General features: G+C 48.1%; 1 protein-coding gene and 1 long non-coding RNA gene across 4 annotated transcripts in view; one reads left to right on the top strand and one right to left on the bottom strand.

Moving 5' to 3' along the window:
* KCNK10 (potassium two pore domain channel subfamily K member 10) overlaps positions 1–3650 on the top strand; it is a 130159-nt gene extending 126509 nt beyond the window's left edge. For all 3 annotated transcript variants that reach the window (XM_019833446.3, XM_003987901.6, XM_023255918.2), the window contains exon 7: positions 1791–3650. In XM_019833446.3, the coding sequence (XP_019689005.1) occupies positions 1791–2411 (621 nt within the window). In that variant the 3' untranslated portion in view covers positions 2412–3650. The remainder of the gene's footprint in view (positions 1–1790) is intronic.
* A 4095-nt stretch (positions 3651–7745) lies between these two features.
* On the bottom strand, positions 7746–16562 carry LOC123386174. The gene is made up of 2 exons (XR_006599898.1): positions 14386–16562; positions 7746–8104 (listed from the first exon to the last, which is right to left on the bottom strand). It is a non-coding gene; the product is annotated as an uncharacterized LOC123386174 (long non-coding RNA).
* Between the last annotated feature and the right edge of the window lie 500 nt (positions 16563–17062).

Here is a 17062-nt window from a genome sequence, read left to right as displayed (position 1 = left end):
TATGGGCACAAGGGCTTCTTAAAGGAACGGAGGGCCCCTGTGGCTTCCTCCTTTTGAAGCATTCCCTAAAAGCCAAGGTCAACGGAATAGCAGTTATTTCTGGATCCCTTTTCGGCAGGTGAGAACATCCGGTGACTCACCGGGCCAGAGATCCTGGAAAGACTAGTAAACGATGACTGCTTTTTAAAAAATGAAAAGGGTAAAAGGAAAAAAAAAACCAAACAGTGATTGTCAGCAGGGGTAGGCTGTAGCTGAGGCTGGTGTGCAGACTGGAGGGAGAGGTTTAGAATGTTTTTAAAAAGCTTGAGAAAGATGGCCTGTCCTTCAGGTCTTGGGGTCTATATGGAAATGCAATAAAATACTATGAATCCTTCTTGGTTCCCTGAGACTGAAGTCCTTCAATAGTGGCCAGCCATGAGGAAGCAAACACAAGGGGTCCCTTTCACCATCATCCCCTCTGGGTTATCAGATCTATAGAAACAGACATACCCATGTGTCCAAGACACGCAGCCTTTACTCCCTCATGTAAATGCGCATGAAAACAAAGGCAAGAAAAGACATAAGAGGAGAAGGTAGATTCTGTGGTTGAAAACAATGTCCATGTAGTTCTTCTAGGAAGAGAGGAAAAGATAAAGGCAGGCAAGAGAAGAAGAGAGGAGCTAAAGAATGGAAGGGAGATAAGAAAGAAAGAAAAAGAGGAACAGCTTCTTTAAGGGCACCTGCTCACTTTCTAGAAGACAGACATTCTATATAGAAGGCCCCAGGAGAAAGTTACTGTGTGGGAATATTTCCTTTCCCATATCATTCCCGGGCCCAAGGGTTAAATTTTCCTGCCTTGCATAAACACTGTCAGTGTAGTCTTCAGTCCGATCCCCCAGAGAGCTAACTGACCTGCTGAAAATGAGCCATAGTGAAAGTAACCACATCAATATTGACTTTCCGAAATGCAAAAATGCAAACTTCTGAGTTAGTTGCTCATCCGTATCGAAAGACGTGGGACTACTAGTCTCGGTGCTGCTGAATGAGAGCCGAGAAATTTGGTATTGATCCTCCTGCAAAAACTTCGCTCTGGAGGAAGAACGTTCTGTGGGCTTTTGCAGAACATGGCCAGGAAAGTTTGGTCACCAGGTGCTCTGGAGGGTCTTCTTAAACCAGAGTAAGCTCGACAGCACACGACCGTGTGGCCCAGATACAGGGTGAGCGACGGTCCCCAGGTTGTCCAGGACTGCAGAACACAGGACTCTGTGTTTTACAACCGGGACAGTCCTAGTCTAACTGGGACAGGTGGATCACCCTTCCCAGACAGGAGCACTGGGGAACAGAGAAGGGCCAAGGACCCCCTGAACATCTATCTGCTTTGCACCCCCTGGGTGCTTTCCTCCTGGGAATGTCTCTCTCTGTCTCACATAACGCCAAGAGCTCCGTGAGCTAGACATGATTACCCCACTTATGTTGGAGGGATGAGGCCATACAACTAACAAAGGGGTGGGTGTGTAACAGGAACCCAAGCCTGTCTACCTCCCAACAGTGATCTCTCCCGCAGAGAGCTCTGCCTCCCGTTCAGTCACCGCCTCCACATCTCAGGCTCCTGCCGGTGGCTTCTCTAGCAAGTGTAACTCCCTGATCCCCCCCTCCCTCCCCCTGGGCCTGTGCTCCCCCATCTCCCGGCCTCCCTGGAGCCAGCCTTCCCATCAGGACATCCAAGGGCTGTGGGCGCTGGGGGCGGGTGGGGGCTCGAGGCAGGCGGAGAGAGGACTTTCTCATCCTGTCGCTTTTCTGTCTCCGGCCAGGTCGGTGAAATCAAGGCCCACGCGGCCGAGTGGAAGGCCAACGTGACGGCCGAGTTCCGGGAGACACGGCGGCGGCTCAGCGTGGAGATCCACGACAAGCTGCAGCGGGCAGCCACCATCCGCAGCATGGAGCGCCGGCGCCTGGGCCTGGACCAGAGGGCCCACTCGCTGGACATGCTGTCCCCCGAGAAGCGCTCCGTCTTCGCCGCCCTGGACACGGGCCGCTTCAAGGCCTCATCCCAGGAGAGCATCAACAACCGGCCCAACAACCTGCGCCTGAAGGGGTCGGAGCAGCTCAACAAACACGGGCAGGGCGCCTCGGAAGACAACATCATCAACAAGTTCGGGTCCACCTCCAAGCTCACCAAGAGGAAAAACAAGGACCTCAAAAAGACCTTGCCCGAGGACGTCCACAAAATCTACAAGACCTTCCGGAATTACTCCCTGGACGAGGAGAAGAAGGAGGAGGAGACGGAGAAGATGTGCAACTCGGACCACTCCAGCACGGCCATGCTGACTGAGTGCATCCAGCAGCAGGCCGGGATGGAGAACGGGCTGGTCCCCACGGACACCAGAGACCAGGAACTCGAGAACAACGCATTACTTGAAGAGAGAAACTAAATGCTGAGGACCTTGGACTTGACCAAGCGTCGTGTTTTTTATATTCACCCTGAGACACGTGCCTTAAACAGACTTCTCGTTAGTCCGAAATTACATAGCATCGAAGAATATATTTCACTGTGCCATAAACGACTGAGATGAGAAAGATCGCTCTGCCAAAAGGAGTCAAAGAACAAGGACTGCACTTCTGGCGGCGGCCGCAGGACACTGGGGGAGTGTTCGCACACGCAGGAGGTCGTGGCCGCAAATGTTAAGGGCGTGTCTGGGACGGTGCTTGCACCCCTGTGTGGTGCCACCCCGGCCCCAGCATGTAGAAAAGGGCAGCTATTCCTTAGACCAGCCTTCTGAAAGGAACAGATGTGTCTCCTAAGTGGAGTCTCATTTTCCGAACCTACTGTTAGAGATACGTGCACACACAGAAGGGGACCAGATGGGGGGTGAACGAGTACCTGCAGGGAGGGTCTGAGTTGGCATTTTGGCATGTTGCCCCGAGCTTGAGTTTTGATACAAACCCTTCAGGGCGCACCTACTCTTTCTAGGCTCCAAATGAGCGTCTGTGGGACCTGAGAGCACGTGGAATTTGTTGGCAACAGATCAGAGCACACGTATTCAAAGGTGCAATTGCGTTCCTCATTACAAAAGAAAAAAAAAAATCACAAATGCATCACACTGTGGAATACCACCTTAACCAATGACAGAAGCCTACTGAACTTTGTGTTTTCGACGAACGATGAAAAAAGTGAACCCGCGAGCATCGGCGGACACTCGGCCTCATTTGCTGCATGGTTACGGGCACAACATCATGCATTTTCCTCAGTGGGTGCAGTGGTGAAAATAAACTGGTTCTGAAACGTTCACGTTCACTTTTCTAGTGGAACTTCGGTTATAAGTCGTTTTGATAAGAGGGGGAAAAAATACCAAAACAATTGCCTTGCATGATGCCAGTGGCTTGCTGTTCTGTCTAGCTGATCCTAATTTTTTTATAAAAATAGACATCCTGCATGTCTGAGACATACCAAGGAGGACCATGGCATCATTCCATCTCAGGGCTTTTTGTCCCTTTGGGTGTCTTAAGGTAGACATAGTGACGAGGTCCAGTCCTGCTATCTCCAAACGAAAGAAAGATTCCCCCAACAACTCTTGTACACGAAGATTGAATTGTTTTAAAATTGCCTGCAGCTTAAGTGCCATTAATGCCATTTACAAATAATGCTTAAAAGAAATATTTACAACATTCCACTTTTATGTTTGGGTGTTCCTTATTTTGAAAGCATCACTTCTTTTCCTTGCTTGTTTCTTTAGCCCACACCTGCTACTCACGAAAGTTGGAACCCCAGTGTGATCGATCGTTTTAAGGCAAACAATAGCAACACCTGATAATTGATTGTTCCATGAGGTTAAAATTGTGAAGGAAAGTGGGGGAGTGGCTAGTCATAGGTTTTGAGAAGATTCTGAATTGATGATTTTTTTTTTTTTTTAATCAGAAAGGGCAAAATATGTGCTAGGCTCACCATCCTTAGCCTTTTGCATAACTGGCTGGCCATTCACACTTAGCTACGTGGACCACACTCTGAAGCCTTTGGACTTGCAAACCCAGGAGGTTGCAGGTTATGGTCCTCCCAGGCTCAGCACCGCCTGTTGGGGGTTTCACACAATTCACACACAGAGTGGATTTAATCAAGAGATCACAGGACTAGTGGAGACTTCCCAAAACCATCTAATGCTTTCTGACCTCTGGGGAAAATTATATCAGCCACATCCTTGACCACTGGTACCAGGGCAGACCTCTTCCTGCCCATCTCCCCAAAATGCCTGGACCACATGTAGCTCCCCTTCCCCCTGCCCCAAATTTTGGGCTCCAGTTAAAGTTCTGGCATTTCCTTTGGGAAGGAGCCAAAGCAGAATCACTTTCACGAGGCCCTTCCTGTCCAACGGTAGATTTGGTTTAATGCCTCCACTTGGCTGGAGCTGTGGCTCACTGGTGACATCCTGTGTCCACACATTAAGAGACATAGGAAACGACGCTTATGCAGGTGTGGGCGTTGGCTCTTACTGGGAGAGTCCTTCAAGCCTGCAAAATGTGTTTTCATTGGTGGATAACTGGGACTTTCTTATTCCAACAAGTTAAAACCTTCCTGATTAAACTATCTATCGATCCACCCTGTATTACTTGTCACCTTCTTTATAGTAATGTGTTAAAAATTCTAGATCCTACGGACAAATCTGGCGAAGAGGCTTCCCTGTCATTTATCCAGTGGTTTCCGTGGGCCAGGCACTAGATTTAGGCACTTTATGGGCGTTAAATGCTCGCTGAAACCTCACAGGAACACTGTACTAGAAGTGGTTATAAATCCACTATACAGATGAGGACACGGGAGCTCAGGGAAGCTAAGTAATTTACCCAATGGCACACAGCAAGAAGGTGGTAGAGCTGGTATTCAAAGGCTGTCTGACCAAAGTCTGCTTTTGACTTTGCTATAGCGTCCATGTTACGCATTCTTGTGTGTGTGTGTGTGTGTGTGTGTGTGCGCGCATGTGTGTCTTTCTAGTTTCATGGACACGGCATACAGAGGTGGGGAGAAGATCTCCGTTACCAAGAGGGCACAAGGTCTTTGCGTAAACATGACCTCGCGTGTTACCCTTGCAGTTACGTAAACATTATTTTGGTTTGGGTTTTGGGAAGGCTGTATGCGGCACACTTTCTGTATTGTTAAAACTGCCCTTTGAAAGCACTCTTTTGCACTTTACTTGCTTAGTTTGCAGGAACTCCGTATACAGCAGGAATAAAACAATTCAAAGCACTAAACTAAGCTGCACATTCTACCAAATGGAACAGGTGTTGGTGTGTGCTTCCCCAAACGAGTCAAATCACAGTAAATACAGAGGGATCCAAAACAGCCCTTGGCTGAGAGTGGGAAAATCTCCAATATAACCTGTTCCCTGAGTACAGGGGAGGGGGGGGACAAAGCCCCAAGGAATATAATCAAAGAAGAGCCCTCCCTCTGTGGAGATTGATCCATTAAATATGCAGTGTTGGACAAACTATAACATACTCTCCAAAGGAGATGCTGAGAGGGAATAAGAGCTTGGACTCTGCTTAGTGTGTACAAGCTAAGATCTGGGGGGAGGCTAGTTGTGAAGCTGTTTGAATGTCACCCTTGTAAGATGGGGCCAAATAGCATGTAGCAAGGCTGCTACAAATTCTAAACACACGTCAGCACAGCCCTGCCCTTCCAGCCTGCGCCCCACCCCCTGCCCACATAAACCTGGAATAAATGCCTCAATTTTGCACACGGGAAGAACACATGTTCCGTATCTTCAGTGGGTGGTGACTTTCACTTCACCTGGTAACTGGGTACCAATTTTTTCTTCCCTAACAGATCTGGAGGCTTACTGTTGACAGCTGAGGGACGGTTTGGAGACTAGAGCTCCATACCAACTCCTCACCCAATAGCAAAGTCTAAGAACTTAGTGCTTTTGGGGTAGGGCCCTAATGTGTGTGTAGGTAGGGGTATTCCTGGCCTACAGGTGGGGTGACTGGGACTCTTGGTCTGCGCTCCCCTGTCCCAGCCTGTGATGGTGGGCAACTGAGTCCTTGCGCAATCAACTTTGTTACCTCATCAGCACATCGAGGGAATTGAACACACAAAATCATCGAGGTCCCTTTTAGTTCTGCAGCATTCTGACCAAGCATCCCCTGGTCCACGAGTTTGTTAAATTTATTAAGAACCATATTAGCTGGGTTTGTAGATACCGACTAATGGGCCCCTTCATCTTAGGCTAAGAGAAGAGCTTAGTCTCCTGCCCTTTGGGATTTGTTTTCTGGGTAATTGATGGAGACCAGATGTATTTGGGAGCCTGGTGTCCAAATTAGAATCATGCCCTGTGTAGGCTCACTCTGTCCTCCCTTACAGCAGGCTGTCACCCGGAGGGCTCAGGCGATGCGGACATTTTTTGCATGGCGTTAAGATTATTTAAAGAATTTTAAGCTGTTGCTATTTGCAGTCAAATGTAGTAAAAGTTCCCTTTGATTTGATTACTTCATGAATTCATATACTATACACAGGTCTCTCTCTCTCTCTCTCTCTCTCTCACACACACACACACACACACACACACACTGGAAATGGCTGCCTTGGGTTCTATGGGGGACCGTTCCATGTTGAAAGTCCTAATTGCACTAGACATTAGCAAACCACCTCCTTCCTCCCTCTGAGAGGAGGACTTCCTGGCTGAGTCAATGCCGCTCATCTATTTGTGTGCTTGGTTTTGGGGATTAGTGAGAATGTAGCCAGAATTTGGGTGAGGCAGATTTATACTCATTGGATTGGGTAAGAATGGAGACCATCCAATGTATACCATGGTTTCTGAACCATAGGAAAGGCATAAGAAAATAAAACAAATGTGCAGAGACTCTCTAAAAACAATGAGGAAAAAACCAGTATTGCATTTCTTGTCTTTGCTTTCCGTATCCTGCTGATGTTTCAAGTGGAGGCTATTGTTTCTTTGATGATGCACCTATGTGCAAAGACGGTGGCTGTGTCAGCAGAGAGAACTTTCATCAGTATAGTTAGTATAAGAGCTAGTTAGCAATGGTCTTAAAAAATAAAAGTGGGGACTCTCTGAAACAAAGGTGACTTTAATTTGGCATTGTCCATGCTGTATTCTGCATATGGAAACTTTGGGATAGCATGTTGAGGACATGGCTTATAAACAAAGCCCTGCACTCTGTCTTTGCGCGATAAACCACCTGTGTTTTTCTTTACCAACTTGCCCGCAGTCCATGTAAACTTCAGTCCTCCTGTGGCAGTCCCTAGGTCACATGACATCAGCGCAGTGGCATTGAGGAGAAATAAGAAGTGTCTCTGATTTTACTGAAAGTGATTATCATTTTCACAGGTGCCTAAGATTTGAAATCTACCTTCTGTTCTTGGTTCTTAAGTGAAAAATCTCTCATAGTTCCCTGTGCATTAAAAGAAAAAGCCCTTGAGAGGACTCTGCTCCATCAAAACAGCAGACCTGTGCTGCGAAGGGCAACTGGAAAACCTCTCCTTTGCCATCAGGGTGCCGAGCTTGAAGGGGGAAGGTGCAGTGGTACCTAGAAGCGATATGCAAACTAACCCACACACCAGCCTCCAGCCTCTCCCATCCCAGACTCACAGGCAGGGGACCCAGTGATGATGAAAACCCTTGTGTGGAGGTGTTTTACCTATTTTTCTCTCTGTAGGATTTCATGGTGCTTTAAAAAAAAAGGCATTTTACTGAAAATGCGGGGTGGGGGGAGGAGGGAATTTCGTAATGTTCTTAGGAAAAGTACAAAAGCAAATTTGCTTGTAACATTTCAATAAGCTGTGCTGCTATTGTCTTTATTTGATGATGATGTAATTTTTTTTCCAATGATGCAGAAAATTGCAACAAAGACCTTCTGGAAGATCCAATCCAATGTCTCTCCTGTTTTCCTTTCTCTTGTGGGGCCAAGCACGGTTCACAGCGGCTGGGTCGGGAGCTACACTCAGGTCTTTTAGGGAATGGCTTCTTGCCTGGCCGAGCACCCGCTTACCTGCATGCATCAGGCCAGAGCCTATGGAAGGAAACTCACTGTCTTGCTGGAAGAGGAGACCACAGTTTGACGCAGATGATAAGCTCCTCAGGGCAGGAATTAGGTCTTTCATTTCCAGCGCTGAGCACTGTGCCTGATACAAACAGAGACACTCAAAATTATTGGTGAAGTGATTTTAATGCCTTTATTGATAGCGCATTTGCATCCTTCAAGGCAGATTTAATTTTTTTCATGACTTAGAAGTCTTTTGGAGCCAAGACTCCTGAAATAAGCAATTTATACCACTCCTAAAGTATCATCTTGGTCAAAACCCAGTTTACCTACAAAGTAATGAGTTGGGTCTGTATTTTACAACGAACTCTAAAATTTACTGTGATGGTTGTTGAAATAACTAGACTCTAAAATGACTACTCTGAAGAATAGCTCTCATTTAGATGTATGCTGATGGAATATTTGTTTTAAGACCAATGTCATTACTACAGATACAGTTTTAATGTCTATGAATTTAGGAAATAAGGGATTATGCTTTGTGGGGATGTCAAACATATGGCAAATGGGTCACCACCCCTGACTCCCGTGCCCAAGGCAGCTCTCTTTATCACAGAGTTACTTCCCTATCAACCCAGATACATTCTCAGAATCCACTTTAAGACTATAGCCAAGGTTAGTAGTTTTCAAAATATGGTCCAGTGACCCTCGTAGGTCCTCAAGATTCTTTCATGGGATCATGAGGTCAGAACTGTTTCCAGAACAATACTAAGACATTATTCTCCATTTTAACACATTCCTTCAGGAGGGCATGCATTTAGAACTGAGTAGCATTAGTCACTCAGAGGACAGAGGCAAGGCAGTGTGATGCCTTTTGTTGACGGTTAAAGAGTTTTCCAAAATTCTTGTAAATGGACATGTTTCTTAGAAAACCCCAAAGTACCCAGATATAATTGGAAAGGGCTTCCTGCTGTGCCTCATAGGAATGGATCTTAGAAACAGCCACAAAACAATATTTCTCTGGTCCTGCGCAGCTGCTTTGTGGGGATCCGACCCCTCAAATTCCTCTCCAGTTAGCCCTAAGAACCCTAGAGGCATCTCACGGTTACTCAATTTCTTGGCCACCATGCTGTAGTCAGTTTTCTAGAAATCTCTCTGCCCCTCTGGGACCGGAATTGATGGCCTTCCAATGATCCCCTTGTCCACCTTCCCTGTATCCAGAGCTCATGAAGGGACATCTTTTTCACTCATTGTTTCCATGGGCCTGGCACAGTGCACAGAACGTGGTTGGATTTTATCCAAAAAAAAAAAAAAAAAGACATTTTTTTGGTTGAATAGCAAACCCCAAACCATGGGTGTTGAGTAAAGGGCCTCTGTGGAGAGTAGGAACAGATGAAGAGAGCCCAAATCTGGGGTGAACTTAAGAGGAGCCTGGATGGATTCAAAAGAACAGGGTAGCTGTCCAGACAAATGGGAAATATCTTGGAAGATTTCTGGATACAGAACACTGACTCCAATGACAACTTTTACCTGGTCACGTCTATGACCTTACATCAATCACAGGCACCAGAATGGTATAAACAACCTTAACACAAAACTACTGTGGTTTTAAAATGCTAGGGTACACCTGGCTGTGTGAATTTGAGGTGGCACACAGTTCAACATCCATCCTGCCTTTGTGGGAAATATTTCAAAATTTTAATGACTTGTTCTTAGAAATAAATTGAAAAAGGGGCTCCTGGGTGGCTCAGTCAGTTAAGCGTCCGACTTCGGCTCAGGTCATGATCTCACGGTCTGTGAGTTCGAGCCCCACGTCGGGCTCTGTGCTGACAGCTCGGAGCCTGGAGCTTGCTTCGGATTCTGTGTCTCCCTTTCTCTCTGCCCCTTACCTGCTCATGCTCTGTCTCGCTCTGTTTCTCAATAATAAATGTTAAAAAAATTAAAGAAAAAAATTTAAAAATATAAGAATCTAAAACTAAAAAATGTGTATATACAAAATGTCACACAATCTATTTGAAAGAGTCGTGTTTACTAAATGAATGTTAAAGGTCATTAATTATTACTTGGAATCATTTAAGATAAATAAGGATTTTTTCCTCACTTGGAACATGACAATATTAGAATATTTTCCAATATAGTAAACTACGCTATCTACAAACTGCCTACAACAATGGTTCTTCTGAGTTATTTGCAAATACCTGAGGCAAAGAACAACTGTAACACTTTGTAAGATATAAACTTGTTTTGAAAAGAAGAGCCTTAGGGAACTCTACCATTCTGGAACCAACACTATTAGTTACAAATGTAAGAAACAGAAATACACATAACACTAATATAATTGATGGATGTACATTTTAATATTTTATGTAGAACATTAACCTATGCCTCAAAAGAACATTGTTCTGATTCCATAAAAAGAAGAGAAGTAGGGGCGCCTGGGTGACTCAGTCGGTTAAGCATCGACTTCGGCTCAGGTCATGATCTCACTGTTCATGGGTTCAAGCCCCACATCGGACTCTGTGTTGACAGCTCGGAGCCTGGAGCCCTCTCTCTCTGCCCCTCCCCTGCTCACATTCTGTGTCTCTCTCAAAAATAAACATTAAAAAATTAAAAAAAAAAAAAGAAAGAAGAGAATAGGCTGTTCCATTATTTCCAAAAATGAATAGAAGCCTGAAACAATTCCTCCACCGAATGATTGTTGAGGGGAATAAAAAGAGAGACATAAGTAACAGTGATGGTAGCTAGTTAAGACTGCACCATCCATCCATCCATCCATCCAACCAACCATTTAACCTACTCTGTATGAGATCCTGGGACAGTGGCAAGGGATGGCAAGGTTCCTGCCCACAAGAATGTCACATGTGCAGTGAGGCAGCCCTGTGCAATGTGCTCTGGGATGCTAAAATCCTGCCCTTTGGTTGGAGGAAGAATAAAAATAGGGCGGTATGTGATTCTGTTCAAAAGCACAAGGAGTTCTCACAAGGGGCTAGGAATTCAGAAGGCATGAGGATCAGTGAGCACCATGGCAATCAAATCGGGCTTTCTGTAAGAGGCAGCATCTTAAAGAAGGTGTAACCAGTTAGGGAGCAGGAGTGTGTGAGTGGCTCCAAAGCATACTTCTGGGTAATAATATTTAAGATTGACCCGTCTGTTTGAGGATACCACAGATAAATCCTCGCTTGGGATTACTTTGTTATAAGACTTTCTGTTAAGGGGCGGGGGGGGGGGATGCTTTAAAATGACTCAAGAAATCACAACGTTAAGCCAAAATTAAAAGATGAACAGAAGATTAGCTCTATTAGTCACCAATTACAACAGGAATTATAACTCCTTCTGAGAGCCACGTGTGACTCAATCCCATGCAGTATATGAGTTCCTCTTCCTTCTCTGTGTTTTCCCTCTTTGCCTTTTGTCAAGCAGATCCTAGGTTCTGGCTTCATTTCCTCCAGGGAGGAATATAATGGCAAGAATATTCCTGCTGCTTTGATTCAAAAGCCAGGTCCACAGGAGGATTTCAGGTGACAGGAAGCAGAGGAGATTGGAGCACACGGATGGGAAAGTATCTTCCCTGAGTAAGAGGAGACTCCCTTAGGTTGGGGATGTTATGCCCAGAATTCGTGATCCCCAAAGACCACTAGGGAGCCGAGTCCGATGCAAAAGCAAAAGAGCCTTTATTCGAGCTAGCTCGAGCTCAATCCCTACCTGCACCAATGCAGCGATGAGATACCAGGGAGAGAGAGCGAGTTTCAAAAGCACAAAGGTTTTATTAGGGTCTAGGGCCAGGTGGTGAGGTAATGGCTGTGGCCTCAGCCGATTGGCTGGGGATGGGTCGTGGCCTCGGCCGATTGGCTGGGGAAGGGTCATGGCCTTGGCCGATTGGCTGGGGAAGGGTCGGAGTCCTGTTATGCAGGTCGCTGGGCATGTTTTGATCAGGAAATTTGAATGGGTGAGCGAGAGGTTACTCAAGGGGAGGAGGCGTGGTCTAGGTGAAGGACACAGAACAAGATGGAGTCGGCTGGCGTAGGCCCGCCCTTTCAGGGACAGACTCTGGGGTCTCCCCAGAGGGGGCCTGCATGCAGCCTCCTGGAGAGAAAGGACAGACAGCATGATGAGCCTCAGTAGAGGAGCCCTTGGGCAGCCCCGACAGAAGGCCAGGGGCCCTGGGGGAAGGCGCTGGGCCCCAGGATCCTAGCCCAAACCAGCAACCACAGTAGGACTTCCCACATTCCCAGTAGGGTGGGTCTTGAAAGGGAAATTTACAGAAAATAAAGAGCGTCACTGTTTCTTGCAGACCTGAACTGTTTTTCTGTCCTAAATGATTCTTCTTGGTTTGAACCTGCACCGTCTTATTTCTTAGGCAAGAACAGATCAAGTTTTCTCCCTGATTTGTGGATGATCCCTGTTCTAGAAATACTGCGCATCTGGACTGGACAGTCTCTTTTTGAGGAAGGGGTGGGAGGTAGCTTCTTGTAACTAGAGACCAGGAATGCCTTCGGCTGATCTCCTTGTTATTTCCTTCCAGCCTCAGCAGTAGCAAGGTGGGGCCCAGCAGAGTTTGCCTCCTTCCTGGGCAGAGAGGACGGTGGTTGGTGGCAGAAGTGAGGGGCTCCTGTGGGGAGAGAGATCCAATTAGCCACAGGACTGGACTGCACATGCACCCAGGTCTGGCTACCCCCTGGACGTCCAGAAGCACATTCTATGCCCGCTTCTTGGGCTCTCTCCCTTTACTAGCTCAGCACTGTGGGATCTGGGGTCCAGGATCAATTTCTGGCCAAGGTGAAGAAGGACTCATCCTGGAAAATAGGCATATGTGCGTGGCTGGGAGGGGCCTGCCTCCCCCTTCCCTCTCTCTTGCCCTCTCCAGTCCTCTTAGGAGCTCCTAGAAGAAAGATGAGCTGACTCCTAGAAGCTGACTGCATATTAGGAGTGGGGCTGGATGATTATCCTGCACAAAAGTGTTCTACTCTCTCGAGTTCTTTTTCCTTTCGTCAGTCTGCCCTCTGTGCATCCCCACCCTCCACCCCAATTCAAGCAAGAGAAGGATGTGACTGGAAAGGAAGCAGAAATAGCCTAATATTTCCCTGGCCTTTAATTTTCCCAAAAGTCTGAATCCTTAGTGATGCTGACAGAACAATGAGAACTGGTAAAGGAGAAAAGGTAGGGGATGCAGGCAAAAGTGTCTACCAGAAGCTAAAAGGCAAAATAATCTCTCCAGAGAAGATGGCTGCCTAGCCGGCAAGTGGGGCCACAGGGTCTGCTTCCCTGTGGGGGGGGGGGGGGGGAGCGGGCGCTAACATCCCCCAAGGGCAATATATCATGTGTTCTGGTGTGGGGTGGGGCAGATGAGCCAAAACCATTGGGCAATGGGTATAGAAGATAAGGGGAGGGGCCCCACATAGATTACCTGACTTGTGTGAGGCACAGAGGCCCGTCAGAAAGCTAAAGCTAGCCTCAGATTTGGGGAGGGCTGGCCCCGAGCAGGCTAGAGGTTTCAGAAGATGATCCAGCAACCGTCGAAAACAAGAAGAGGTGGGTTGAGGTCATAGAAAGTACTGGAAGGGATCTGAATTGAAGGGACTAGGGAGAGCCTTCCAGGAGGAAGTAGGCGCCTTGCATGGAGATGCGGGCAGGCTCCAGGAGACCTATTTCTTCTCCCTGGCTCTCTGAGTCTGCCCCTGTGCCTGCTCCACAAGAGGAAGAAGAGGTTGCTGGGACAGAGGAAGAGGTCTCCCAAGACCGGCTCTTCCCAGGGCCCAGCCAACTAAGACAACACAATGCATCCATCGATGGCTGAAAATGAGTGTAGAGGGTCGCTTGACTCACCGGGGATCAGGCCACACACTGAAAACGCCACACGCTGAAAAGGCTGAGCTTCAACTAGGTGCATCTCAAGGCAGCGTGAGGGAAGAGGGGGCCAGCTGCACTAAACTATTTGCCAAGCTCTAGCCATAGGCCAGGTTCTGGACCTCTGCACAAACAGCTCCCATCTGTACAAGGGGAGGTGAACATTACTGAAGGTACAGAGCTGGTCTTCTGTCTCATGTTCCTTCCTGGGGGGAAGTTTATTTCAGAGAATCAGCAGATAAAGGGAGCCAGAAAGTGTACAATGTGAATCTCTGTTCAACAAAAACAATGTTCAGTGCTTAACAGTGGTGGGGGTCTCCCCCATTTCTGTATCTTTAAGCTAAGGCTTCTGGGCCTTTCTGGCAAGACCCAGAAGATGTCCCAAAGACCATTAGAACAAAGCAAGAGGTGGCCTTTTACATAAGAAGATTAAAAAAAAAAAAAAAGGTTAGAATTTTTTGGGTTAGAATACATCAGGTCTACCATATACGAAGCCCGTAACTATGCGCCAGGCACATGCACCTATGCATAATTATAATTATGTACTCAATATTTAACAGTAAATATTTCTATTCCTCTTACCCTATGCTGTTATCTGTACAGAAGAACATAATTGATTCAGAGGGAAAATTCTACACCAGTATTTGACAAGTCCTTGTCTTCAGAGAGTATGTTTCCCCCTTTCAAATTTATTTTCCCCCAATTTATGTTTTAACTCTCAAAGAAACTGAAGAGCTTTTCAACAGTAACTGGCTTTTCAGACCCATCCAGAAGGTTAAGCTGGAGAGTCTCCCTTGTTTACCACAACAAAGGTGCAAATCACGTTGGCTAAGTGGGTGCCTGAGGGGCCAGACAACTTGAAGGTCACACCCACTGCCAGCACCAGCCAGAGGGTCAAAAGGCAGGGACAGAAAATAAACGTGTGCTCAGCTCCAGATCCCACATTCTTCTCACTGGCGCTTCTCTGCCATGAAGCTTCTAATCCCAACATGAAAACCACACCAGAGTAGAGGGGGGAGGGGCTCCAGCAGATGCCACTGCTTTGTCCTCAATGGCACCAGGTAGGCCCGCAAAACTCCCCTCTCTCCAGAGTCACTTGGATGAGTTTCTTAAGGCAGGATACCAACTCCCAGAGGTAGGGGGCTCTTCCTCCCCTTCCGTTACAAAGGAGCAACCATCTGCCATTGAGGCCCCCTCCAAAGCCCCCCTTATCCTGTGGTCTCAGCGAAAGCACTGGTTTTGGCCAGACTCAAGCAACAGCGATGCCTTGTAATGACTGTACCTGAATGTCAACAGCACTCCCCAGCCCCCAGCCCCATCCAGCTCAGGTGAGAAGATAAGTTGGAGCTCTGGTTACAGGCTGTCAGTAACATCAGTAGGAAAAGTCAGAAAGTTCTCTGCTTATCAGAAAACATGTCAGGCTGTCCAGGGGCAAGTGTGCCATGGAAAAGACAAGGTAGTGGCTTCACCTTCCTCTTTTTCTGTCTCCCTCTCTTGTTCCCCGAGTCCCATCCTGTTTGAAGCAGCCAAGGACAGTGGTCTGTTGGAGGGACTCGGGTGAGCTTAATTGTTACAGGGACATGTGGAATCCTTCCCCTAGGCCACACCTGCCGTCCTCATCCTGGATGGTCTCTCTTCACCAGATGTGGCTCCCGGAGAGAGAAAATGGAGGTGACTGGCCATTCCTCCCCATCTCCCTCCTGCCCCGTTCTCCTGACTCCCACAGTCGGTCCAAGGTCCGTGATTCACCTCCAGTGTGCCAGGTAAGTGGCCTTCGGCAAGAATTTCCTCCTGCAGTTTGGGAGGGTTTGGCTGCAGGTGATGCTTTTGCATCTATGCACATCCCATGTTTCACATGGGCCCTTTGAAGTCATGTATGATTCCATTCAAAAATGCATCTTGCATTTAGACATCATTTCACATCAGAAGAGCCCACTTCCCTCTGGCTTTAGGAGGCCAAGAGGGCTGGTATTGGGGGAACCTTCGGTTGGGGGGGATACGAGTAGCATTTGTGTGCTTTGGAGTTCAGTTTCTGAGCTCTGCAAAAGCATACAGTTTTCTTTGTTGAAAAGCTGCATCCCATTGGCCACATGGGGTCTGGGAGGGTGGGTGGTGGTGGTATGATGCCTAGAAATGGGCAAGAGAGGGGACGGGACTCCAGACTCAAGTAGAGCCTGCACCCTTCTTCAGGCGAGGCTGTGACAAGCAGGGACGTGGCCTCGGACTGCCCTGCGGTACACAGAAGCTGCACCCCCCTCCTCGACCTCACCAGGGCTGCACTGCATGCCCAGCAGCCCCGTATCCCGGGTCCTTGTGCGCCAGGCAAACCCTCCGGGCCAGGCATAGACAGTGGGGACAAGAAGCGGTTTGCCTCTTCCTGTCTTCTGCTTTCTCTGCCGCCGAGCAGCCAGTTTCTGTCTGCTCTGCTCGTCCGCCGGGAGGCTCCACGCAGAGCCGGCATCTGGAGGGCAGCTGCTGCTGCCAGCCCCACCTGCTAGGATGTCTTCCTGCATCCAGACTGTCGCCCCCTTCACTCCCAAACTCTTCCCTAGGAGGCATCTTAGTCCAGTTGTTCTGAATGCAGCAAAACTCCCCAGGGAGACCCTCCCTTGAAAGGGAGGGCCTATGCCAGCCGATTCCATCTTGTCCTGTGTCCTCCACCTTGAGTGACTATGTCCCCGACATGACCCCTTTTCCGGGAAAATCGCAGAAATCTCAGACCGCGCCTCCTCCCCTTGAGTAACTTCCCGCTCACCCGTTCAAACTTCCTGATCAAAACATGCCCAGCGATCTGCATAACAGGACTCTGACCCTTCCCCAGCCAATCGGCCAAGGCCACGACCCTTCCCCAGCCAATCGGCCAAGGCCACGACCCTTCCCCAGCCAATCGGCCGAGGCCACGACCCATCCCCAGCCAATCGGCTGAGGCCACAGCCATTACCTCACCACCTGCCCCTAGACCCCAATAAAACCTTTGTGCTTTTGAAACTCGCTCTCTCTCCCTGGTATCTCACCGCTGCATCGGTGCAGGTAGGGGATTGAGCTCGAGCTAGCTCGAATAAAGGCTCTTTTGCTTTTGCATCGGACTCGGCTCCCTAGTGGTCTTTGGGGATCACGAATTCTGGGCATAACACCCTCACACGGGTGGTGGTTGGGGGGGGGGTGTAGCCAAGGGTGAGAATTGCATCAAGAGCCACGGGCAGTATTTCTCAGGCTCTGCCTGCAGCTGCCCTCCCCTCGAGTCCCTGGAGTTCCTCTC

Source organism: Felis catus, chromosome B3, assembly GCF_018350175.1.
Source record: "Felis catus isolate Fca126 chromosome B3, F.catus_Fca126_mat1.0, whole genome shotgun sequence".
Classification (NCBI taxonomy): Eukaryota; Metazoa; Chordata; class Mammalia; order Carnivora; family Felidae; genus Felis; species Felis catus.
This window is presented reverse-complemented; position numbering and strand designations above follow the sequence as displayed.